This window comes from Sminthopsis crassicaudata, chromosome 5 (assembly GCF_048593235.1).
Source record: "Sminthopsis crassicaudata isolate SCR6 chromosome 5, ASM4859323v1, whole genome shotgun sequence".
NCBI classification, from domain to species: Eukaryota; Metazoa; Chordata; class Mammalia; order Dasyuromorphia; family Dasyuridae; genus Sminthopsis; species Sminthopsis crassicaudata.
This window is the reverse complement of record NC_133621.1, coordinates 281,410,267-281,438,121: the sequence shown is the minus strand read 5'-3', so window position 1 is coordinate 281,438,121 and position 27,855 is coordinate 281,410,267. Positions and strand designations below refer to the sequence as shown.

Below are 27,855 nucleotides of genomic sequence, written 5' to 3'. Positions count from 1 at the left end.
AGGGAAGGAGGGGAAAAACTCGGAACAGAAAGGAGTACAAGGGATAATTTTGTAAAAAAAAAAATTACCTATGCATATGTACTGTCAAAGAAAATGTTATAATTATTAAAAATTAATTAAGAAAATAAATAAAAGAGGTATAAAAATAATTATGCCATCTCCATGTTATTGTCCAATAACTCTGCTCTTTTTTGTTTGTCTAATTAACAAACTTAATTTATAGTTACTTCAGAAACCTTTTTTTTTTTCCGGCTTTGGGCCTAACTCTCTACCAAAACTTCTTACTCCAAAGTTATTAACGGTATCTTAACTGCTAAATCAGGTTAGATTGTTGTCAGTCTATCTTCTTGACCTTATCGCCTCAGATACTAGGTCATTATAAAAATCTCTTACTTCTTTGTTGCTTATCTCATGCTATTATCAGAATTTCATTGGGAAGTGGTCAGAATAGATTATACCATATTATCTTCACATTTTGACAGAGTTATTAGACCTACTGACCAAGGGATTATTGTTATTATTATATACCTAAATTTCAGCAAAGTACTTGACAAATTTCATGTCATCTTTGTGAACACAAACTCAAACACAAAATAGGAGTAAGTTTTTCAGAATTTGTTCAGAATTATTTTCTGAATTATGTATGTTCAGTATCTATATAGCTTCCAAAAAAAGCTAGAACAACCTGATATTTCATTAGAAGAGAGGTACTTTCTTCCAGAAGGAGTCTGGTTGACTTCTGCTTTTATTGGAAAACAAGTGAATTTTAAAAGGTTCTGTATTTCTCAGTCTATTTGTCTTTCTGGACCTTCAAATTGAAAATAACCAACTTTTAGTTTCCTGCTTCCCTTTTCTTAGTTATCAGTGCTGGCATGGTCTGTTCCTCATTAAAAAATATGCACTCTACAATAAATATCATCACTTCTCTTCTTCATTCTCAAATTTACCTTTCTACTTTTATGATCTCATCCAATTTTACTTGGATTTTTGCAATTAATTACTACTTGGGTCTTTGGTCTATTCTACACAAAGCTGTCAAGTAATATTCTTAAGGCCATTTTCTGGGCTTCTGTGGCATACTGTATCATTTCAGGAGCAATCACTTCTATGTAATCTCCCTTTCACAATCGTTTTTATGCTCTCCCTTCACTTTTCTAACCTGAAGTTCTTTTTTTCTTCATTCATGCTGGCAATCTTTGGTATTACTCCAATGGTATAGATAGTTGGAATACATGTGCTAGTTTAATTTCTAGGAGAGAGAGATAGTCTATGCTTCTGGATATGAGCAATATTTGTCCTAATATGTGTATTCTGTGGGGGAAATTACTGAATGTCTAGCAATAAAGTAATGGGTTGTTTTTTTTTTTTTTTTTTGCATCTCAGAAATTAGCAAAGTAGACTGTACATAACTCAAGACAAGGTGGGCAGGGAACATCACCCTCAATCTATCAGTATCTAGAGCATCTAGACAAATGTAGACAAAACTCATGGGACCTGGGGGTAAGTAAATATTTATACATAATTATTTTTGTTATTATTTTACATTTGGTCTGTTTTCCTTTAAGAAAATTTCAGGGGAAAAAAAGCCATTTTTCAGGAAAAAAAATAGCTATTTTGTCTAAGTTGAATAAGTTTTGGGATGGATTGCGTCATGAACATAATAGTAGCTGCTCTGTTACAAAAGTTGACAATATTTATAAGTACCCCTTTAAAATAAATCAACAAATAATTTTCCGGAAGACTAGTAAAATACAAATGAGAAAAAGAAGAGAGAGCTTATTAACAGATGACCTGAATGGAAACAGGGCAGGACAAAATTTAGAAAAAACAATCAAAATAATGTGGCTTTCAAAGAAAGTAAAGATAAGCAGTATGAACTAAGACATAAGTACAGTAGAATCCTACTGTCAAAGACCTCAGAAGCCAACATATCTTCATCTGTTAAATGTTTGATGCAAGTGATTCCTGCCTCTGCCACCCCCACCCTTTCCCTCTCAATCCACCACCTCCAGTTATTGGAAAAAAACATTTTCTTTAGTTTGTATTTTATCCTATGATCACCTCAGTTTAATATCCTTAATCAATGTAACTGGATTCTAACATGCAGCAAAGTGGCCATCAAAGATATTTCAAAGTATATCCTGAGGATCTCAAACCCTAATGCAAGGAAAGGGGTCTTTAGTTGCTTTCTCTTCCTAGTTCCAAAATTCTAGCACCAACTTCTCCCATCTCTGTTTCTCACTTTCTGTTGCCTATTATTTTTCAACTTTTTTTTTAATCACTTTTGTCACTATTTACTGTCTTTAGCTTATAGAGTATAACGTACAAAGGCAGGAACAGAAACAAGAAAATGCCTTTAGTAAGCAGATCTTTAAGGTTTTAAAAATGAATTTTATAATAATTTTTTTCATTTTTCATTTTGTCCGATAGATTTATCTGAAATAAATAAACCAAAAGGTTCAGAATAAGGGGATAAGAGAGACCAGTGAAGTTTGAGAGGCAGCCCTAGAATGAAGGTGCAAGCCTGAGTCCCAGATTGGTTGTGTGACTATGAACAAGGTACTCTTGGTGCTCTAGACAATTCTCTGTGACCCTGTTTCAATGAAATTACAGGTCTAGTCTGTATCAGCAAAAAGAATTGTGTGACATGGGCACTTTTATAGAAAAGTCATCTGTATAACCAGCTAATTAAACTGAAAAGTAGCTCATTCAATTTGCTCAAACTAAATACCATGCAAGGGCTGGATGCATATTAACAAAGACGATTCGTAGAGCCAATCCGTCACTCCACTTCATACATAGCTATTTCTCTTCTCTCTTTGTGCAATGAATTTCCCTCTCTCCTTCCAATACCACGTCTCTTCCTTATTTTTTCCTGCTCAGACAAGCCTTCAGTGATGCTGCTTATATAAGGCTCTGTGAGTAGGACTAGGACTTTATGCAATTTCTTACCTTTTTGATGGTAGATTTTAATCCAGACCCCATGATCTAGCCCTCATTTCTCCAGCTCCTAAGTGCTATTTTTATTTTTTTAAAAAGAAACCTACCTATCTATAAAATATAATCTTACCTTCATGTCTCAATGGAATACTGTCTTTTATGCTTTGATTTGTGGATGAAAGATGTCTTGCAGATCCTTTCAGATTTTCTGTGGAACACTGATCAGATCGAAAAGGTCAATAAAATAATAAGCCCACTAAGGAAAGCACTTCTGAATCTTTGTTGCTGATAAACTTTGAAGAATTTACAGAGAGAAATGAGAGTTCTACAGAAAATAAAACATTTTCTTTAACATTTTTTTTAAAAGAACAACTTCATGCTCATAATTTTCAGGTTTACTCTTCTGTCTTTTTTACTTTAAATGAGATAACTATGGCAAACATGTGCTGCATGCAGGAGTATACCTTTTCATATAGAAATGGCTACTTTGGAAATAATGATAACATTCTAATTCTGGATATTGCCATAAGATAGTTATATAAATACATATAGTACATACAGTACATGTAAAATACTATTTTGCACAAATTAACAATATGGGAGAAGAAAATATGATTTCAATTGAAAGCACAGTACATAATCCCCTTAGAAGAGGGGGTATATTTGATAGGTCCCTGGGCTTAGAATCAGAAGATTCATCTTAATGAATTTAAATCCTGCCTCAGACACTAGCTGTATGAACCTGGCCAAGTCATTAAATCCTCTTTGCCTCATTTCCTTACTAATAAGGAAATGCAAGAAAACTCCAAATTGGGTCTCATGTCTTCAGACATGACTGAAACTACTGACCAAGGAGGCTTTGTAAAGTGTAGATTGATTTAGATTTATCCTGTCTATCAATCTATCAACCTATCTTTATATATGTTTGTAAATTTGTATATGTTCACATATACACAGGTATACACACACACACACACACACACACACACACACACACACATATATATATATATATATATATATATATATATATATAATATAAAAACAACACAGAAATAAGAGAGTCAAAAAGCAAAAAATGTATAAAAAGAGAGGAGACAGGGTTTATCTCCCCAGTAGACAGTAGAATTTCTCCTCATCACATAGACATTAAATTTTAGCTTAACCACATATGTATTGTACTAAAACATTCATTGTTGCTAATCCAGTATTCAACACCAATTTTTCACTTTCTCTAGAGGTCTCCCACGTGTAAATTGTTTTTTTCTTTGTTTAATTTCTTGTACTCATGTTTGATATCTTTAATATATCGCCTCTTTATAGCTTTATAGCTTTAATGATCGCCTCTAAAACTCTTTTGGATCATAATTTTTTTTTTAATCTATATGGTGATGATATATGATAAGAAAAGTCTCTAATCTCCATTTTACCTAAACTAGTAAGCATAAGCATACTCATGCCCTTTTCTTGTCTTCACATTTTTTGCCTCTGCCTTTAATTATTTCCAACAAAAAGCTAAGAGCTAGTCCCTTCAACTTAGCCTATCACAGTTATAAAGTGATTGTGGTGTGATCCAGATTTCTGATCCTCCCTTACCAGAAGACATGGAAATCATCCGATTTTATTCTCAAGTATCTAAAGTACAAGCAATCTCTGAGATAACTCCATTGAAATGTTTCCTGACAACACATTAAAAAGTTACCTTACTCTGTAATCATGTGAACCCTCCAACCCTTTCCAACTTCCTCATTTCTCTCCATGGCATGCACATTTTTCCAGGTCCTTAGCTTTAAAAAAAACCTGAGTTATTTCTTTTCCTCTTGCAACCAATTAATAGCTACACACTGCTAAATCATTCTTCAAAATAACCTGTAATGTGCTGTTGTCTCCAGAAACTGCCAATCGCCCTCTGGTCTCTCGACTTCTTCTTCCTCTGGAGAGCCGCCTTAAGTCTGGCCCAGACAAGACTCCCTATCTTTTGAGCGCCACCCTCTTTTATCCTCCCAGAAAATGGGCGTGGGATAACGCAAGGGCTTCTGGGAAAAATTACTTCAACCAATAAACATGCTCCTTCTAAGCATGCAAGCTCCTCCCCAGAAATTCAAAGGGGTTGAACTCCTAGGAAAGACCAGAACTAGAGAATTGTTAAGTACCGACTTAGCCCTTAGTAAGAACCTAATATCTCATTATCTCATTAGCACTTAGTAAGAACCTAACAATAATCTTTACTATTTTCACACCTACTCCAGTTTTTCACCTTACACCCTACTGGAACAACCTCTTTTTGTCTAGGATAAACCTCTGTTCCAGTTAATTTTTGATAATGATCACAAAACGTTTTCCTAAAATAGGTTTCAATATATTATTCTACTGCCTAAGAAAACGACTGGCTCCTTGATTCAAATCAAATCTACTCACACTCTTTTTTATGGAAAATAATCTGTGCCTTTTATTAGTGGCCCTCTGAAACAGCTAAATCTTAAGATTTCCATTGCTTGCATTACCATCCTTCCATTCTCTCTCTCTCTCTCTCTCTCTCTCTCTCTCTCTCTCTCTCTCTGTGAATGTTTTCCTGCTTCTTCTCTGTCAATTCAAATATGACCCTATCATTACACCCTAATTATTACCGTCTTTCATTACGTCTTTTCTGATTAAACACTACTAACTCTTCCATTTCCCATCTATTGGACTCTCTGCAGTTGTGTATAGAAGTTACACAGAAATTTGCCAAGAGTTGGCCATAACATCAACTTATGTAGGTCACAATTCCTCGAACTTATAGGTAAGCTGATCATGTAGTAGGGAAGGAGGCTTCTATTTCTGTAAAGTCTCTTACTTTACTGGAATACCTGGAACAGTGTGAGGTACTATGATACTTGTTGACTCAATGACAGATTAACTGAGAGGCACTTTGACACTGATTAGTTATTGAGGAGTAGAGTACAAAGCATGAGGTCCTGAAGGTTAGGACCATTAAATTCTCTTCTTGGCTGTTCACTAAACTAGCTGTGAGACCATAGGCAAGTTAGTTGACTTCTCTGAGGTGCACCTTCCCTACATCTTAAATGAATAGTTTTACTAGATTATCTCTGAAATCACTTCCAGCTCTAAAATTCCAATTCTAATTCCACCCAGGATTGCAGTGATAAGTAAATAAGCAAATCTAAAATGTAATTTTAAAAGTAACAATCAATATTGATGGTTCAAAATAACTTAATAGAAAATACCTCTGAATCCCAACGTGACTCTTCTTCCTCTTCCAATCTTAATGTTGATATTGTGGCTATAAAATATATGTAAATAACCACAAGAAAAATTGTAATATATGCTATTGAACATATTAAAACTATTTAAATATCTCTACTCATAATTGCTTCAGGAAAAATTAAATGAAAATGACAAGAGACAAAAAATCCCAGGAGACACAGTTAGATTAAGAGAGCAACATTTGGATTTAGGGCTTATGGACAAAGTAGGGTTTTTCAAAAATAGAAGTTAGGAGATAAGTGGTAATTTTATGTTTACGTTTATAGAACATATGCTATAGTTTATAGAACTTTTTTTTTTCAAAAATAGACCACATTTAATAATTTATAATGGCATTTTATCAAAAGAAAAGTTTTGTAAGAATATTCTACAACTTGAGGCGAACCACATTATGGTAGATAGATGGCCAGTTTGGAATTAGACAGTCTTGGGTTTAATTTCTATTGCTGATATTTTGGTTGTTTGACCATGGGCAAGACATTGAACTTCTTAGCCCTTAGGCCACTGGGAGACTCTATGCTATGGAACAGTAGTAATGGATTTGACAAGTGCTCTGTCAAAACAAGCTTACTTTTTCTCTCAGCACATTTCTCTTGTAGTTGATCAGGAATATTTGGAATTTCATGAGATATTTGTTTAACAGTATCATTCTTAACTAAAACATCATTTTCCTTTGCTTCCTCTTCTGAGTCTGTTGGATATTCCTATAATTAATGAGAATGAGATGTACAATGTCCCCAGATTTATTCATAAATGCATGGCTAGCACAAATTATGTAAACCTGTCTGCCATACTGCACATGCCAGAAGGTGATGGCTCTAGCAATGAAATCATGCAAAGAATTCAATGTGTTCAATCGCTTATTTTAGACATTTAGTTTACAGAAACTCTTTTCTATAAGTATGAGTTTAGCACAGCACATATACTGATGAATGTTTTGATTATTACTTCAACAAATTCAAATAGTAATAATGGATAAAAATAATAGGATACATAGCTCTTGTTTTCAAGTTATATTAATCTAAAAGGAAAGATAAGATACCATATGACTGGAGGGAAGAGACATAACATCTTGACCATGTTGACTGAATTCTCCCCCCCCCTTTCTCTTTCCTCTTCTGTCACTTTATCGTCATAATTTTTGATTTGTCCTTCATTTTGCCTGCTTTATAATTCTTCTTCTTTCTGAGAGCTCACACATAAATTGTTTGGATCCATCAATGTTTTAACTTTGTGTAAATTTCCCTGAATTTTCTTGTGATGTGACTTCCATTTCTAGAATCCTTCTCATTTCCATGAAGAGGTTATGAGCATAAGAGAAAAGGACAGAGGATGAACACATAGGGGAAAAATATAAGAACACCACCAAATATAATTACCTTTATGTCCAGAAGAGTAGACTTCATCAGGGAAGACTGTGAAAAGCAAGCAGGTGAGGGATGGACAGCATGAGAGCAATGGGCTTGGGATGAAGACTTAGAGAAAGAATCTGTTAAATCTTTTTCATTGTCTGGCTGATTGTCTCTAAGAAAAGCTGTATCTTCTGTATTGACAGTGCGACTCCCTTCTCCTCCTATATTAAAAATGAATAAAAAATACATGAACAAATCTATCATTTTAAGGTAAGCAATAATAATATAAGAGTAGAAATTCTTCAAATAGCTTACTGATTTTTGTAATTTGATGAGCAGCATTTAAAACTTTGGCTAAGTTCAATTTTGGGAGTTTCTGCCAAAAAAGTGGTAAGAATAATGAGTATCAATACTAACTTAATTTAATTTAATGTAATTTAATTTTAATTTAAAAGTTCACATTTGCTATTGTGATGTATTTAATCTGATCATGATATAGAAAATAAAACTCTTCTGGACTATTTAGTTCACCAAAACTTATACATTAACATTTTGTTTATGACAGTTGAAATTTTAGAAATTTAATATTTAATGTAAATCATTACTGATAACAAAGAATTTTATCTTAAGTCTTTCATTTTAGATTCTTTAGATGTTTTGGAATAGTAAAAAAAAAAAAAGATAGTATGTTACTTTTTTTTAAAAAAGGGAGAGACACATCTGCGTAAAAGTCTCAAAACTGAGGAAACTAGGGAAATGTTGATGTCAGAGTTCCTTTTTCTAGGTCTGGTTGTTGGGTTCATTCATTCTATTCCTTCACCAAGAAGAAATCAAAACCTCCTGCTTGCAAGAGGCTACTATATTGAAAAGAAAGGGCATAAGAACTTTAGTCACATAAGATCCTTAATGCCTTCATTATATAAACTTCTAACTGTGTTATATTGCTTGAACTTTTTTGTGTTTTATATATGTACTTTGAAGGAGTGGACTTTATTCTGTAAAAATTATCAGGATCTAGGAAAAGCTGTTGCAGTCTAATGATGGATATTATATTCTTTACTGTTCATTGTTTTCAAGTCAATGCCAAATATCAAGCATGATGTACATCTGATGAAAAAATACATTTAAAACAGATACATTTAAAACAGAAGTCTTGTGTGTCTGTGTGTGTGTGTGTGTGTGTGTGTGTGTGTGTGTGTGTATGTGTGTATGTGTGGGTATGTTATAGATCTCTGGCAGTTTTGTAAAACTTATGGAAGATTATTCAAAAATATTTTAAGTGCATAAAATAAAAATGTAAGTTTAAATAGGAAATGAATTAAAAATCAGAAAATCACCTATTGTTAATGAGGTCACTACAAATTTATGATATATAACCTCAACCAAATCCTCACTACTTCCAGGCCTACCATGCCTCCTTTATCAATTGACTATCCTACTTTCCACGGCAGCTCTTCCATACTTTTTCATTGTCTCTCAAACCTTCCATGTTTTCCTTCTCCCCCATACTTTCTATTGATTAATTTGCTTCATATTTTACTAAAAAAATTTGAGACATCTGGCATGAGCTCCTTCATCTCTCCTCTTCCACATCTCCTATCATTCCGATGCCTTCTGCCAATATTTCCTTGATCCCTACCTTCCATGATGAAGTAGCTTTACTCCTTATCAAGGTTGAGCTTTCTACTTGTTCAGGTGCTCCTGTGCCATCCCATCTCCTCCAATAGATTTGCCTCCTCTCTCATACCAACTCATTTATTTTAAATTTCTGCAATCTACTAGATCATTCTATCTCTCTTACAAAAAATGTCCATATTGACCATGTGCTGAAAATCTTCCCTAGATTCCCTAGCAAAATACCTCAAAATGAAGAAATGAACGAATTAACTTCATGAAAAATGTTCCAAATTGTCCAAGACTCAGAGAAATTTAAAAATTAACACGTTTATTATATCAGCTAGAAGGTCAAAAATTGCAAAGAGGGAAGAATTCTGGGAATATGGAGGAGTCAGTTGGTAAATTTCAAGCTCTCCAGATTTTCCCCACAAATAGAACAACTTTTTGCCTCAGATCGAACAGATTGGTGAAAGATCAAGATGACTTGGAAAAGAAAAGGGGTTCTGATATAACTCAAGATGATCTAGAAAGATCCAAGCCTGAAGAGTAATCTGTTTGAACTGCAAAGACCTCCAGGGTAGTCCCACAGAAACATCAAGTGGGGACCCATCGGCTAGCTGGGTATAGCTGGAACCATAGAGACTTTTTGTCAAATTGAAGTTTTAATCCAGAAGACAATGAAAATCACCTGATTGGGAATGCCAGGCTCTATTGTGCTGCTGAAACAAGGCCCTGGGTGAGAGACATTGGGAAAAAACTAAAAATAAAATCCATCCAAGAAAAATAAGGAGATGGGAAAAAGTAAACCAACTAGAACAGGAGGTACAGAGTCTCAAAGATGAAATTAATTGAAAATTAGAATTGGGCAAAAGGAAGCCAGTGAAGCTATGAGAAACCAAGAAACAACAAAACAGATTGTAAAGAATGAGAAAATAATGGAACAGAATGTGAAACATCATATATGAAAAAGAAAATATGGGAGTAATTGGACTGCAGAAAGCTGTGACCAAAAAAAGGACTTGACAAAATAATGTAGGAAATAATCCAAGAATATTATCCTGGGGTGATAGAACATGAGGGGAAAGGAAAAATAGGAAAAATCCACTGAACACCACCTCAAAGAGATCATTTATAGAAAACACATGGACATATTTCTACCAAATTTTGTAATCTCCAAATTAAAATGAAAATGTTTCAAGAAGGAAGAACAAATGATTCAAATATGCTGGAGTTATAATTAGAATTGTATAAGACTTAGTAACAGGTAAAATAAAGGATTGTACATTCTGGAATCAATCTCTTCACCAAAAAAAAAAAAAAAAAAAAAAAAAAAAAAAAACCTAGGCCTGGGGTGAAAAATATCATATCCAGACAAATTACCTATAATTTTGAATGAGAAATATGGATATTAAATGAACTTGCAAATTTTCAGGACTTTCTATCAGCCAAACCTGAATTTAACAGAAAATTTAATATATAAGAGCCAATATCAAAGATCACTTTTAAGAAACTCAACATAGACAAACTGTTGAATCATCAAAAAATTATTTTTTTTACATGGGAAACATAAACTATACGTCTAAGATTCACATCAACACTAGGGTAGCTCAAAAGAAAGATAGGCAGAGTTAAAGTGAAGGACAAGGTAAATCATGTTATACAAATGAGGTGTAGAATAAAAATAGGAACAGGCATTAGACCAAAGGGAAGAGGGCTCATAGTTCTGAAAACCTACTCACATTGGGAATGGGTTCAATAGGCAAACACTACATATACACTATGAAGAGTATAGCACCTTCCAAAATCTATAAAGAAATAAGGGCAGAAGGATGAGCAAATGAAGAAACAAAGGGTAAGGAATAAGACAAAGGAGAAATCCTTGAATGGGGAGGGGGAGGTTAAGTATTAGCAAGGCAAGTTATAGAGTAGAATATTAAAGAGTCAACAGGAATAGTTGTATGTATGTGGTGTGTGTGTATGTGTGGTGTATCTACATAAATATATCTTTTTTTAACTGTAGTTTGCTTTAGGGTAGGGGAGGGGATTCAAGGGGAAAAAACACGGAAAGTAAATAAGTTATACAGCAGACAACCAAAGAACAAAATACAAAGAAGTAAAAATAATGGAAATTCATGAAATATAATTTCTTCTACTAATAACGATATATATATATATACATATTTCTATGTATATAGAAATATGTATATATATATATATATATACAAATATCTATATCTATAACTATCTATCTATATCTATCTATCTATCTATACTTTCTTGATCTATTAATTCGTTGTTACATATTTTGAATCCTCGGAGGTTTTTCAAGGTCCATGACAATGTTCTCTTTTGTTTTGCTTTATTTTGTTTTGTATTCCTTTTGTTTTTTCTTACTCCATTTTTTACGATTTAAATTTTAAAATTAAATAAAATTTAAAAAATAAAATGCCATAGAAAAACAAACAAACAAACAAAAATAACTTCAAATAATGGGAAATCCTGTATACCACTAAGCGGACTGCACATTGATCCAGGTGTTTTAGAAAACCACATACAACACTCATAAATCTGATTGCATTACTGAGAATTCATCCTCAAAAGAGCAAAAGAAGGAAAATAGGATCTATATTGACAAAAATATGGAAGTCACCTGTGTAATCAACATTAAGGGAACATTATGGAACAAATCACAGATTTGGATCTAGAAAGCACCTTGAATATCATCTAGGAAACAAAGATTTTTAAAATGTCATTCATTTTAGAGTGGCAGTCATAAGATATGAAGCCTAGTCCTCTACTCCAAATCTAAGATTCTTTTCAGTGCATTGATAAACACAAAGGTACAAGGAAATATGGAGAGACATAGAAATATTAGCAGAAGGTAAATTTTATAAAAGTTTATTTCATTTAGTTTTTCAGAAAAAAAAAAAACAAAAAAACAACAAACAAAAAAAATAAGCTAGAAGTGGGGAACTTGAAAGAAAACTTGAAACAGAATAAAAACTTATATGCTTTAGAATCATTTGGGTTCATTTAACTCCATGTGGATCTTTAGTGTTAAATACTAGAGAAATTGTATACTATTGTTTGCAATTTTTTAAAATAAAGCAAAACATCCTCCAAACAGAAAAAATTAATAAAGAAACTTTACCTTTGTATCAAAATCCAGTTCATCATCTGTGCTTAGCCAAGCCTTATCAGATCCTGTATTGTCAGAGAATCTTTCAAAGAAAAATAACCCAAAATTAGTACATTTCCAGAAATCAGTCATCAACAATTGCTGTTCAGTTGTTGCTTTGCCACCAAATGATACATTACAAAGGACGTGTTAATTGATCAGGGTATTATCAATGATTCCTATTCCAAGATTTATTTTGACTAAGAAGAAAATAATGTAGAAACTATCAGTCAGTCTGTCCTCCAGAACAAGATTATTTTTAATTTTTACACTCTTCTAAAGTTGACAAATGAACACAATGGGACATTATAAAACACAGAACCAACAAAACCCTGGAAATTGTAACATGTCACTTCTCCAAGCCTTCCCTACTTGGTTCTGAGAAACTTTCACTGACTTATTTTTTCTTACCCCCCCAACTGGTTTCAGCATCTGACTTTGTGATCCCATTTGGTTTTTTTTGCCAAAGGTACCAAAATGACTTGCCATTTCTTTCCCCAGTTCATTTCACAGATGAGGAAACTGAGGCAAATAGGATTAAGTGAGACTTGCCTGGAGTCACAACATAATAAGTATGTGATCCAGATTATAATTCATAAATATGAGTCTTCTTGATTCCAAGCCCAGGATAGCACCCACTACTTTTCCTAACTGCCCTTCAGATATGCGAGTAGGTCATACTTTCCAAAATGTATGACTCAGAAAAGTTTTGAGCATTTATCTTCCTTGCTAGATACAAATTTTACACCTGCTGTGGTAATCTGCCTTCAAAGAATTGCAACTCACTTGGGGTGGAAGGGGAGGGTAGTTGGGTCCAGAATTCAAGGAGGATGGGGTATATCACTTATGATGGACTGGTGCAGGGAACTTCCAGACAGGAAATAATGTAGATGGACAACTGTTGTGTCTGAGTTGCTGGGGGACACTTGCTGAAAATGACAAAGGATGAATCCATTCTATCTTTATTCCCATTCCCACTCCTTGTCCACTGACCCTAAGGTTCTCTTCCCAGCTCTTTAGGATCTATTAGCATCAAGACATCTTCCCCCCCCCCTTTTTTTTTTAAAGCTCTATTTCCTTGCTAGCATCCCTGATTTCCTTTTCCTTCTCCTTAAAAGTGCCCACAGATTTTTCTTGTTTTGTCTTGTTTTTTTTCTTTTTCTTCTCTTCTCAGTTGTATTCCTTCTCTTTTTTTCTTATAGTCTTCATTTTGTCTTTGTTATGTCGTCCTCCATCTTTTCAAATCCTCCTTGGACTCAGCTCCTTTTTTTCCTTTAGCTGGAATCTTTCTCCTTCAAGTCACTTCAATTTCTCCTGAAATTCAAGACTCCTGAATTTTATTAACTTTCAATCTCTATTTTCCAAGTTCTTAAGGCTTCAAAAATCATATTCGCATTTGCTTTTCCTTAAATTCAGATCTAAAAGAGGTCATTCTGTCCCCATTAATAGGAATAATGTAAATTTTGCAATATGTCCATCAGCCATAATCCCATGCAAAAGGAGATCAGTTTCCTGGGACTGTCTTGTTAGAATATCTAAGACTGACTCAATCATCAAGGCAATTTACAGGAGAATTTGTTCTTACCCAGCCCCTTTCCTACCCACTCCCTAACTCCTTGCTAATGGTGTCTTTACTCCCTAGGTCAAGTCCTTATTTCCCTCTCGCTCTTCCCTCTGATTTTAAAAAGCCATGTTACTTGAAGTATCTTGCTTTATGATTTATATGATTTAGCCCATACGCTGTTTCACATTAACAAATGCCATTGTTTGTGATTGTGATAAATATTTCGGGTGAATTTGTCACATTAGGAACTGCTCTCCCAGCCTGGTACCTTGGTGCTTTATATATGTGGTACTTCTCTTCATTCTTTGGATAAAAATAGTTAGAAAGGTACGAAATGTTCAGCTTCTTGGTATCACAGGATTCTTCCCACCAACTTCCTGACACAATCACTCCCTGTTTTCCCTCTTTTAGGTTCTCTATTTATTTTTAATTTAAAAAAATCATTTCTACTAATACTTGATTCTACTTGATCATCTAGAAAGTGGAAAGGGTTTTTTCCCCTAGACTTTTCATCCCTTTTTGTAGTAAGACTAAGTCATTGACAGCAATAAAGAGCGCAGAATCTATAGGTCACTGAAAAATAAACATTCTGTGAAGTGGGAAAATAAGCTCACTAGAAGTGAGATACTTAGTCTTTGATCATTACTGCTAATGGCTTTTACAGTTAATGCTCTGCTACATCTGTTTGCTTTTATAGCATCTCTAGAGAAATTGTTTTTTAAAAAAGGTTTACCACTTCTTATGATACAATGCCAGTTTGCCCACATGTCTCTTAACTGGGAAAAAAATATTCCTGCTAAAGTCTCAAAGTGAAAAGTAGCTTTGTACCATAGTTGTTCACAAGAGTTTCAAGCAGAAAGTACTCACCAGACACTTTCTTCTTTTCTATTGCTTCTCTCCTTGCTGAGAATTTTCCAATACCATTTCTTGTCTTAACTTAGGATCCTGCTCCCAGTGACTAATTCCCACTCCATCTTGATAATTCCTTCAACTGAGCACTTAGATAAATTTCCACAAGTATAATATGATACATCTTTGCATTGCAGATGTGCCTCAAAAGGCTTGCTAGGAATTCATTCCAGGTGGCTACTATGTGGTGTGGCCATATGGAACATAGCGGTTCATTTTTTCATTCATTTATTAACTATTTGCTAATAGTTATATAAGGGCATTGTGGATAAGAAGTAAGAAGTGGGTAAAAATATTGTGGATTCAAATTCTTCCTTTGTCACATACTGATTTTGTAGCCCAAACAAGTCACTTAATCCTTCTGCATTCCCAGGCAACACTCAACACAGAGCAGTTGCCAATCTCATAAATAAGCATACATGCTTACACATACAGTGTGCATAAATACATATATGTATGTGTTTATATATTGGCATATTATTTGTATATTATGCGTATATACACATATATACATACATACACATAATAATGTACATATATAGATAAATGCATATACACTCGTACCAATTAGAGTTAAGTAAACCTAATTTTTTGAAAGAGAAACATGGATTAATGTGATAGTGGAAATTGGTGAAATAAAAGATATAGCTTTTGGAGTCATAAGAGTCTGCTTTGCTCTTGATTGAAAAGCTCATGGAAGACTAGTTCAAGAGGATTAATTAAAAGAAATGTAAAACTGCTATGAACCATACCTGCTTATAGAGTCTTCTACAATACCATCTTCTGCTATTATAGAAAAAATTAAAATACAATTAAAATTTGATACATAAATAGAATATGAAAAGCATACTTTTAAAAAAATTCTATAAAGCGTAATATGAAAAGCATAATTCTAAAGCCATTGTATAGTGTACTTTTTGAGCAATAACAATATGATTTAAATGGAATTGCGTCAAATAAGATAAATGTAGTATTATTATCTTTTAGTAGAACGAGGTGGGTCTTAAAGTATTGGATATCTGTCAATGATCTGGTTACATTAACTGCTTCACACTGACAGAGCATGTTATCTCTTTCCCAAGATAGAAGGTAAATACCATTAATGGTGAATTTTCCCAAATGGAGTTACATCAGATTACCTCTAATGTCCAATTCCAAGTTTTTAAGTCCATCTTCTAATCGTTTTTTAAAAAGGGAAAATATTACTTAAAAATAAAGTTTCTAGACATTTCCCCTAAAGCATACATTTCAAAAATTATAAGGGCAAAAATAATGTGAAGAAAACAATTTGAAGACATTAGAACACTATTTTAATGTGAGTTACGGCTGTTACTAATCAGAAGAGAATAAAATACAAAAGAATTAAGTTATCAAAATGTGCATACCCTTTGACCGAGCAGTGCTACTATTGGGCTTATATCCCAAGGAAATGCAAAAGAATGGAAAGGGACCTGTATGTGCCAAAATGTTTGTGGCAGCCCTTTTCATAGTGGCTAGAAACTGGAAAATGAATGTATGTCCATCAATTGGAGAATGGTTGAGTAAATTATGGTATATGAATGTTATGGAATATTATTGTTCTATAAGAAATGACCAACTGGAGGAATACAGAGAGGCTTGGAGAGACTTATATCAACTGATGCTGAGTGAAACGAGTAGAACTAGGGGATCATTATACACTTCAACAATGATACTGTATGAGGATGTATTCTGATGGAAGTGAATATCTTCAACATAGAGAAGAGCTAATCCAATTCCAATTGATTCATGATGGACAGAATCAGCTACACCCAGAAAAGGAACACTGGGAAATGAGTGTAAACTGAGAGCAATGCTTTTTGTTTTGTTTTGTTTCTCTTCCCAGATTATTTTTATCTTGCGAATACAATCCTTCCTTTGCAACACCAACAACAAAATTCGGTTCTGCACACATATATTGTACCTAGGATATACTATAAGATATTTAATATGTATGGGAATGCCTGCCATCTAGGGGAGGGGGTGGAGGGAAGGAGGGGAAAAACTCGGAACAGAAAGGAGTACAAGGGATAATTTTGTAAAAAAAAAATTACCTATGCATATGTACTGTCAAAGAAAATGTTATAATTATTAAATATTAATTAAGAAAATAAATAAAAGAGGTATAAAAATAATTATGCCATCTCCATGTTATTGTCCAATAACTCTGCTCTTTTTTGTTTGTCTAATTAACAAACTTAATTTATAGTTACTTCAGAAACCTTTTTTTTTTCCGGCTTTGGGCCTAACTCTCTACCAAAACTTCTTACTCCAAAGTTATTAATGGTATCTTAACTGCTAAATCAGGTTAGATTGTTGTCAGTCTATCTTCTTGACCTTATCGCCTCAGATACTAGGTCCTTATAAAAATCTCTTACTTCTTTGTTGCTTATCTCATGCTATTATCAGAATTTCATTGGGAAGTGGTCAGAATAGATTATACCATATTATCTTCACATTTTGACAGAGTTATTAGACCTACTGACCAAGGGATTATTGTTATTATATACCTAAATTTCAGCAAAGTACTTGACAAATTTCATGTCATCTTTGTGAACACAAACTCAAACACAAATTAGGAGTAAGTTTTTCAGAATTTGTTCAGAATTATTTTCTGAATTATGTATGTTCAGTATCTATATAGCTTCCAAAAAAAGCTAGAAAAACCTGATATTTCATTAGAAGAGAGGTACTTTCTTCCAGAAGGAGTCTGGTTGACTTCTGCTTTTATTGGAAAACAAGTGAATTTTAAAAGGTTCTGTATTTCTCAGTCTATTTGTCTTTCTGGACCTTCAAATTGAAAATAACCAACTTTTAGTTTCCTGCTTCCCTTTTCTTAGTTATCAGTGCTGGCATGGTCTGTTCCTCATTAAAAAATGTGCACTCTACTATAAATATCATCACTTCTCTTCTTCATTCTCAAATTTACCTTTCTACTTTTATGATCTCATCCAATTTTACTTGGATTTTTGCAATTAATTACTACTTGGGTCTTTGGTCTATTCTACACAAAGCTGTCAAGTAATATTCTTAAGGCCATTTTCTGGCCTTCTGTGGCATACTGTATCATTTCAGGAGCAATCACTTCTATGTAATCTCCCTTTCACAATCGTTTTTATGCTCTCCCTTCACTTTTCTAACCTGAAGTTCTTTTTTTCTTCATTCATGCTGGCAATCTTTGGTATTACTCCAATGGTATAGATAGTTGGAATACATGTGCTAGTTTAATTTCTAGGAGAGAGAGATAGTCTATGCTTCTGGATATGAGCAATATTTGTCCTAATATGTGTATTCTGTGGGGGAAATTACTGAATGTCTAGCAATAAAGTAATGGGTTGTTTTTTTTTTTTTTTTTTGCATCTCAGAAATTAGCAAAGTAGACAGTACATAACTCAAGACAAGGTGGGCAGGGAACATCACCCTCAATCTATCAGTATCTAGAGCATCTAGACAAATGTAGACAAAACTCATGGGACCTGGGGGTAAGTAAATATTTATACATAATTATTTTTGTTATTATTTTACATTTGGTCTGTTTTCCTTTAAGAAAATTTCAGGGGAAAAAAAGCCATTTTTCAGGAAAAAAAATAGCTATTTTGTCTAAGTTGAATAAGTTTTGGGATGGATTGCGTCATGAACATAATAGTAGATGCTCTGTTACAAAAGTTGACAATATTTATAAGTACCCCTTTAAAATAAATCAACAAATAATTTTCCGGAAGACTAGTAAAATACAAATGAGAAAAAGAAGAGAGAGCTTATTAACAGATGACCTGAATGGAAACAGGGCAGGACAAAATTTAGAAAAAACAATCAAAATAATGTGGCTTTCAAAGAAAGTAAAGATAAGCAGTATGAACTAAGACATAAGTACAGTAGAATCCTACTGTCAAAGACCTCAGAAGCCAACATATCTTCATCTGTTAAATGTTTGATGCAAGTGATTCCTGCCTCTGCCACCCCCACCCTTTCCCTCTCAATCCACCACCTCCAGTTATTGGAAAAAAACATTTTCTTTAGTTTGTATTTTATCCTATGATCACCTCAGTTTAATATCCTTAATCTATGTAACTGGATTCTAACATGCAGCAAAGTGGCCATCAAAGATATTTCAAAGTATATCCTGAGGATCTCAAACCCTAATGCAAGGAAAGGGGTCTTTAGTTGCTTTCTCTTCCTAGTTCCAAAATTCTAGCACCAACTTCTCCCATCTCTGTTTCTCACTTTCTGTTGCCTATTATTTTTCAACTTTTTTTTTAATCACTTTTGTCACTATTTACTGTCTTTAGCTTATAGAGTATAACGTACAAAGGCAGGAACAGAAACAAGAAAATGCCTTTAGTAAGCAGATCTTTAAGGTTTTAAAAATGAATTTTATAATAATTTTTTTCATTTTTCATTTTGTCCGATAGATTTATCTGAAATAAATAAACCAAAAGGTTCAGAATAAGGGGATAAGAGAGACCAGTGAAGTTTGAGAGGCAGCCCTAGAATGAAGGTGCAAGCCTGAGTCCCAGATTGGTTGTGTGACTATGAACAAGGTACTTTTGGTGCTCTAGACAATTCTCTGTGACCCTGTTTCAATGAAATTACAGGTCTAGTCTGTATCAGCAAAAAGAATTGTGTGACATGGGCACTTTCATAGAAAAGTCATCTGTATAACCAGCTAATTAAACTGAAAAGTAGCTCATTCAATTTGCTCAAACTAAATACCATGCAAGGGCTGGATGCATATTAACAAAGACGATTCGTAGAGCCAATCCGTCACTCCACTTCATACATAAGCTATTTTCTCTTCTCTCTTTGTGCAATGAATTTCCCTCTCTCCTTCCAATACCACGTCTCTTCCTTATTTTTTCCTGCTCAGACAAGCCTTCAGTGATGCTGCTTATATAAGGCTCTGTGAGTAGGACTAGGACTTTATGCAATTTCTTACCTTTTTGATGGTAGATTTTAATCCAGACCCCATGATCTAGCCCTCATTTCTCCAGCTCCTAAGTGCTATTTTTATTTTTTTAAAAAGAAACCTACCTATCTATAAAATATAATCTTACCTTCATGTCTCAATGGAATACTGTCTTTTATGCTTTGATTTGTGGATGAAAGATGTCTTGCAGATCCTTTCAGATTTTCTGTGGAACACTGATCAGATCGAAAAGGTCAATAAAATAATAAGCCCACTAATGAAAGCACTTCTGAATCTTTGTTGCTGATAAACTTTGAAGAATTTACAGAGAGAAATGAGAGTTCTACAGAAAATAAAACATTTTCTTAAACATTTTTTTTAAAAGAATAACTTCATGCTCATAATTTTCAGGTTTACTCTTCTGTCTTTTTTACTTTAAATGAGATAACTCTGGCAAACATGTGCTGCATGCAGGAGTATACCTTTTCATATAGAAATGGCTACTTTGGAAATAATGATAACATTCTAACTCTGGATATTGCCATAAGATAGTTATATAAATACATATAGTACATACAGTACATGTAAAATACTATTTTGCACCAATTAACAATATGGGAGAAGAAAATATGATTTCAATTGAAAGCACAGTACATAATCCCCTTAGAAGAGGGGGTATATTTGATAGGTCCCTGGGCTTAGAATCAGAAGATTCATCTTCATGAATTTAAATCCTGCCTCAGACACTAGCTGTATGAACCTGGCCAAGTCATTAAATCCTCTTTGCCTCATTTCCTTACTAATAAGGAAATGCAAGAAAACTCCAAATTGGGTCTCATGTCTTCAGACATGACTGAAACTACTGACCAAGGAGGCTTTGTAAAGTGTAGATTGATTTAGATTTATCCTGTCTATCAATCTATCAACCTATCTTTATATATGTTTGTAAATTTGTATATGTTCACATATACACAGGTATACACGCACACACACACACACACATATATATATATATATATAAACACACAGAAATAAGAGAGTCAAAAAGCAAAAAATATATAAAAAGAGAGGAGACTGGGTTTATCTCCACAGTAGACAGTAGAATTTCTCCTCATCACATAGACATTAAATTTTAGCTTAACCACATATGTATTGTACTAAAACATTCATTGTTGCTAATCCAGTATTCAACACAATTTTCACTTTCTCTAGAGGTCTCCAACGTGTAAATTGTTTTTTTCTTTGTTTAATTTCTTGTACTCATGTTTGATATCTTTAATATATCGCCTCTTTATAGCTTTATAGCTTTAATGATCGCCTCTAAAACTCTTTTGGATCATAATTTTTTTTTTTTTATCTATATGGTGATGATATATGGTAAGAAAAGTCTCTAATCTCCATTTTACCTAAACTAGTAAGCATAAGCATACTCATGCCCTTTTCTTGTCTTCACATTTTTTGCCTCTGCCTTTAATTATTTCCAACAAAAAGCTAAGAGCTAGTCCCTTCAACTTAGCCTATCACAGTTATAAAGTGATTGTGGTGTGATCCAGATTTCTGATCCTCCCTTACCAGAAGACATGGAAATCATCCGATTTTATTCTCAAGTATCTAAAGTACAAGCAATCTCTGAGATAACTCCATTGAAATGTTTCCTGACAACACATTAAAAAGTTACCTTACTCTGTAATCATGTGAACCCTCCAACCCTTTCCAACTTCCTCATTTCTCTCCATGGCATGCACATTTTTCCAGGTCCTTAGCTTTAAAAAAAAACCTCAGTTATTTCTTTTCCTCTTGCAACCAATTAATAGCTACACACTGCTAAATCATTCTTCAAGATAACCTGTAATGTGCTGTTGTCTCCAGAAACTGCCAATCGCCCTCTGGTCTCTCGACTTCTTCTTCCTCTGGAGAGCCGCCTTAAGTCTGGCCCAGACAAGACTCCCTATCTTTTGAGCGCCACCCTCTTTTATCCTCCCAGAAAATGGGCGTGGGATAACGCAAGGGCTTCTGGGAAAAATTACTTCAACCAATAAACATGCTCCTTCTAAGCATGCAAGCTCCTCCCCAGAAATTCAAAGGGGTTGAACTCCTAGGAAAGACCAGAACTAGAGAATTGTTAAGTACCGACTTAGCCCTTAGTAAGAACCTAATATCTCATTATCTCATTAGCACTTAGTAAGAACCTAACAATAATCTTTACTATTTTCACACCTACTCCAGTTTTTCACCTTACACCCTACTGGAACAACCTCTTTTTGTCTAGGATAAACCTCTGTTCCAGTTAATTTTTGATAATGATCACAAAACGTTTTCCTAAAATAGGTTTCAATATATTATTCTACTGCCTAAGAAACGACTGGCTCCTTGATTCAAATCAAATCTACTCACACTCTTTTTTATGGAAAATAATCTGTGCCTTTTATTAGTGGCCCTCTGAAACAGCTAAATCTTAAGATTTCCATTGCTTGCATTACCATCCTTCCTCTCTCTCTCTCTCTCTCTCTCTCTCTCTCTCTCTCTCTCTCTCTCTCTCTGTGAATGTTTTCCTGCTTCTTCTCTGTCAATTCAAATATGACCCTATCATTACACCCTAATTATTACCTCTTTCATTACGTCTTTTCTGATTAAACACTACTAACTCTTCCATTTCCCATCTATTGGACTCTGCAGTTGTGTATAGAAGTTACACAGAAATTTGCCAAGAGTTGGCCATAACATCAACTTATGTAGGTCACATCCTCGAACTTATAGGTAAGCTGATCATGTAGTAGGGAAGGAGGCTTCTATTTCTGTAAAGTCTCTTACTTTACTGGAATACCTGGAACAGTGTGAGGTACTATGATACTTGTTGACTCAATGACAGATTAACTGAGAGGCACTTTGACACTGATTAGTTATTGAGGAGTAGAGTACAAAGCATGAGGTCCTGAAGGTTAGGACCATTAAATTCTCTTCTTGGCTGTTCACTAAACTAGCTGTGAGACCATAGGCAAGTTAGTTGACTTCTCTGAGGTGCACCTTCCCTACATCTTAAATGAATAGTTTTACTAGATTATCTCTGAAATCACTTCCAGCTCTAAAATTCCAATTCTAATTCCACCCAGGATTGCAGTGATAAGTAAATAAGCAAATCTAAAATGTAATTTTAAAAGTAACAATCAATATTGATGGTTCAAAATAACTTAATAGAAAATACCTCTGAATCCCAACGTGACTCTTCTTCCTCTTCCAATCTTAATGTTGATATTGTGGCTATAAAATATATGTAAATAACCACAAGAAAAATTGTAATATATGCTATTGAACATATTAAAACTATTTAAATATCTCTACTCATAATTGCTTCAGGAAAAATTAAATGAAAATGACAAGAGACAAAAAATCCCAGGAGACACAGTTAGATTAAGAGAGCAACATTTGGATTTAGGGCTTATGGACAAAGTAGGGTTTTTCAAAAATAGAAGTTAGGAGATAAGTGGTAATTTTATGTTTACGTTTATAGAACATATGCTATAGTTTATAGAACTTTTTTTTTCAAAAATAGACCACATTTAATAATTTATAATGGCATTTTATCAAAAGAAAAGTTTTGTAAGAATATTCTACAACTTGAGGCGAACCACATTATGGTAGATAGATGGCCAGTTTGGAATTAGACAGTCTTGGGTTTAATTTCTATTGCTGATATTTTGGTTGTTTGACCATGGGCAAGACATTGAACTTCTTAGCCCTTAGGCCACTCTGGGAGACTCTATGCTATGGAACAGTAGTAATGGATTTGACAAGTGCTCTGTCAAAACAAGCTTACTTTTTCTCTCAGCACATTTCTCTTGTAGCTGATCAGGAATATTTGGAATTTCATGAGATATTTGTTTAACAGTATCATTCTTAACTAAAACATCATTTTCCTTTGCTTCCTCTTCTGAGTCTGTTGGATATTCCTATAATTAATGAGAATGAGATGTACAATGTCCCCAGATTTATTCATAAATGCATGGCTAGCACAAATTATGTAAACCTGTCTGCCATACTGCACATGCCAGAAGGTGATGGCTCTAGCAATGAAATCATGCAAAGAATTCAATGTGTTCAATCGCTTATTTTAGACATTTAGTTTACAGAAACTCTTTTCTATAAGTATGAGTTTAGCACAGCACATATACTGATGAATGTTTTGATTATTACTTCAACAAATTCAAATAGTAATAATGGATAAAAATAATAGGATACATAGCTCTTGTTTTCAAGTTATATTAATCTAAAAGGGAAGATAAGATACCATATGACTGGAGGGAAGAGACATAACATCTTGACCATGTTGACTGAATTCTCCCCCCCCCCTTTCTCTTTCCTCTTCTGTCACTTTATCTTCATAATTTTTGATTTGTCCTTCATTTTGCCTGCTTTATAATTCTTCTTCTTTCTGAGAGCTCACACATAAATTGTTTGGATCCATCAATGTTTTAACTTTGTGTAAATTTCCCTGAATTTTCTTGTGATGTGACTTCCATTTCTAGAATCCTTCTCATTTCCATGAAGAGGTTATGAGCATAAGAGAAAAGGACAGAGGATGAACACATAGGGGAAAAATATAAGAACACCACCAAATATAATTACCTTTATGTCCAGAAGAGTAGACTTCATCAGGGAAGACTGTGAAAAGCAAGCAGGTGAGGGATGGACAGCATGAGAGCAATGGGCTTGGGATGAAGACTTAGAGAAAGAATCTGTTAAATCTTTTTCATTGTCTGGCTGATTGTCTCTAAGAAAAGCTGTATCTTCTGTATTGACAGTGCGACTCCCTTCTCCTCCTATATTAAAAATGAATAAAAAATACATGAACAAATCTATCATTTTAAGGTAAGCAATAATAATATAAGAGTAGAAATTCTTCAAATAGCTTACTGATTTTTGTAATTTGATGAGCAGCATTTAAAACTTTGGCTAAGTTCAATTTTGGGAGTTTCTGCCAAAAAAGTGGTAAGAATAATGAGTATCAATACTAACTTAATTTAATTTAATGTAATTTAATTTTAATTTAAAAGTTCACATTTGCTATTGTGATGTATTTAATCTGATCATGATATAGAAAATAAAACTCTTCTGGACTATTTAGTTCACCAAAACTTATACATTAACATTTTGTTTATGACAGTTGAAATTTTAGAAATTTAATATTTAATGTAAATCATTACTGATAACAAAGAATTTTATCTTAAGTCTTTCATTTTAGATTCTTTAGATGTTTTGGAATAGTAAAAAAAAAAGATAGTATGTTACTTTTTTTTAAAAAAAGGGAGAGACACATCTGCGTAAAAGTCTCAAAACTGAGGAAACTAGGGAAATGTTGATGTCAGAGTTCCTTTTTCTAGGTCTGGTTGTTGGGTTCATTCATTCTATTCCTTCACCAAGAAGAAATCAAAACCTCCTGCTTGCAAGAGGCTACTATATTGAAAAGAAAGGGCATAAGAACTTTAGTCACATAAGATCCTTAATGCCTTCATTATATAAACTTCTAACTGTCTTATATTGCTTGAACTTTTTTGTGTTTTATATATGTACTTTGAAGGAGTGGACTTTATTCTGTAAAAATTATCAGGATCTAGGAAAAGCTGTTGCAGTCTAATGATGGATATTATATTCTTTACTGTTCATTGTTTTCAAGTCAATGCCAAATATCAAGCATGATGTACATCTGATGAAAAAATACATTTAAAACAGATACATTTAAAACAGAAGTCTTGTGTGTCTGTGTGTGTGTGTGTGTGTGTGTGTGTGTGTGTGTGTGTGTGTGTATGTGTGTATGTGTGGGTATGTTATAGATCTCTGGCAGTTTTGTAAAACTTATGGAAGATTATTCAAAAATATTTTAAGTGCATAAAATAAAAATGTAAGTTTAAATAGGAAATGAATTAAAAATCAGAAAATCACCTATTGTTAATGAGGTCACTACAAATTTATGATATATAACCTCAACCAAATCCTCACTACTTCCAGGCCTACCATGCCTCCTTTATCAATTGACTATCCTACTTTCCACGGCAGCTCTTCCATACTTTTTCATTGTCTCTCAAACCTTCCATGTTTTCCTTCTCCCCCATACTTTCTATTGAGAAATTTGCTTCATATTTTACTAAAAAAATTTGAGACATCTGGCATGAGCTCCTTCATCTCTCCTCTTCCACATCTCCTATCATTCCGATGCCTTCTGCCAATATTTCCTTGATCCCTACCTTCCATGATGAAGTAGCTTTACTCCTTACCAAGGTTGAGCTTTCTACTTGTTCAGGTGCTCCTGTGCCATCCCATCTCCTCCAATAGATTTGCCTCCTCTCTCATACCAACTCATTTATTTTAAATTTCTGCAATCTACTAGATCATTCTATCTCTCTTACAAAAAATGTCCATATTGACCATGTGCTGAAAATCTTCCCTAGATTCTTCAATCCTTGCTTCAATCCCCTCTGTTCTTTGTAATACTCTAAGTCACTGCCACCACAATATATCACCTTTTTACTGCAAGCAGCCAGAAGTGTAACCTAGTAAACATTATCAAAATAGACTTTTCAAGAATGTCTAAAGAAAAGGGACTATGAGATTAGAACCCATTATTTACAAAAGAAAAAAATTGTGTCACAAACTCCAAAATATATACCAGAAATAAAAGGAAGGAAATGGATATTTGGACAAAAATAATGGTTAGAGCACTAAGGCTGTAGTCACAAAGATCTGAGTTCAATTTCTGTTTCAGAGACTTATTAACTATGTGACCCTGCACCCATCCCAATTAACAGATGTTTGCTTCAGTTTCCTCATCTGTAGAATGGTAAAACAGAGGTAACAGTACTTACCTCTGAGGTCTGTTGTGTGAATCAAATGTAATGTGCTTAGTATAGTGTCTAGCATGGGGTAAGTGCTAAATAAACATCTATTATTTATTAATTTTATATAGACCATTAATAATCCAACAGATTCACCATGAAGAAAAATGATTATCAACTCATATTTTTGTGTGTAAGTTACTCTATTAGGAGACAAAAAAAAGATGCTCTTTTCCCAAGGAGTTATAAAATATTTACACCAATAACTAAACATAAAACAGTGTGGAAAATATGTTATTAATAGTCATCAAAAGATAGAGAGCTTACTTCCATAGAAGAAGGGAGAAAGACATGGGATAAAGGAAGATTAGTCTATAATTTACAGGGTCACAACAGGTAAATGATACAGAAAGACATTTTAGAAAGAAGAAACTCTTGGAGGTTCAAAAATATAAAGCATATTCAGACAATAAAATTTCTATGGTGCTTAGGATTTCTTTAGGCAAACAGTGAAAGGTAAGATCTGTAAGTAAGATTTATACCTCATACTCTACAGTATAATAAACTCTACTAATAGTAATTAATTAATTATTTTTGATGAGGCAAATGCAATTGGGTTTAAGTGAATTGCCCAAGTTCACACAGCTATTATATGTTAAGAGTCTGGGAACTCAGGTCTTCCTTATTCCAGGGCCACTCCTCTAACCACTCATCCATATAACTGTCTGTATTAATTTAAATATTTAAAATTAAAACCTGTAATAAATAGAATAAGATTTTTGATCCCCTATGCAAGATACACTTCATCAAACTGGAGTACTGGAGACAAAATCAATAGGTTTGACTATACAGAGATCTGTATATTCAATATGCAATACATACATTCATCCCTCAATATTTATGTGCTTTAACTTTTACAACTTCAAGCATTTATGTGATGTAGTTTATAACTACATGTTCACTTTCATAATAACAACTTGGATGCACAGTAGAGAAAAAAATGAAAGCTACAATGCTGCAAATTTGTGGAATAGCTGATACCTACTATGCCCTTCAATGAACTCTACACATTCCATTGCCTATGCAAATTTATTTGTCGGCACTTAAAAGTCAAGGTTCCTATTGTTATTATGTTCCCAAAACCTAGTGTAAATCCTTTGAATAAGAACATTACTTAAATATATCCCATTATAAAAAGAATATTTAATAACATAGATTAGGACACACTGAAATGAGATTTTTTTTTCTTTTAAAGACAAATTTTAAACATAAACCTT

The 27,855-nt window shown here is 33.6% G+C and overlaps 1 protein-coding gene and 1 long non-coding RNA gene across 4 annotated transcripts in view; one reads left to right on the top strand and one right to left on the bottom strand.

The window, feature by feature from the left end:
* The window catches only part of LOC141544748 (uncharacterized), a 101,048-nt gene that overhangs the window by 26,260 nt on the left and 46,933 nt on the right, over window positions 1-27,855 (bottom strand). For all 3 annotated transcript variants that reach the window (XM_074271252.1, XM_074271254.1, XM_074271253.1), the window contains 12 exons: window positions 24,663-24,723; window positions 24,375-24,568; window positions 23,566-23,698; window positions 22,954-23,009; window positions 19,900-19,987; window positions 15,580-15,613; window positions 12,328-12,397; window positions 7,875-7,935; window positions 7,587-7,780; window positions 6,779-6,911; window positions 6,168-6,223; window positions 3,071-3,158 (listed from right to left, as the gene is read on the bottom strand). In XM_074271252.1, the coding sequence (XP_074127353.1) occupies window positions 3,071-3,158; window positions 6,168-6,223; window positions 6,779-6,911; window positions 7,587-7,780; window positions 7,875-7,935; window positions 12,328-12,397; window positions 15,580-15,613; window positions 19,900-19,987; window positions 22,954-23,009; window positions 23,566-23,698; window positions 24,375-24,568; window positions 24,663-24,723 (1,168 nt within the window). The remainder of the gene's footprint in view (window positions 1-3,070; window positions 3,159-6,167; window positions 6,224-6,778; window positions 6,912-7,586; window positions 7,781-7,874; window positions 7,936-12,327; window positions 12,398-15,579; window positions 15,614-19,899; window positions 19,988-22,953; window positions 23,010-23,565; window positions 23,699-24,374; window positions 24,569-24,662; window positions 24,724-27,855) is intronic.
* On the top strand, window positions 18,235-24,397 carry LOC141544761 (uncharacterized). Its single transcript, XR_012482791.1, has 3 exons — window positions 18,235-18,327; window positions 19,258-19,386; window positions 24,275-24,397. It is a non-coding gene; the product is annotated as an uncharacterized LOC141544761 (long non-coding RNA).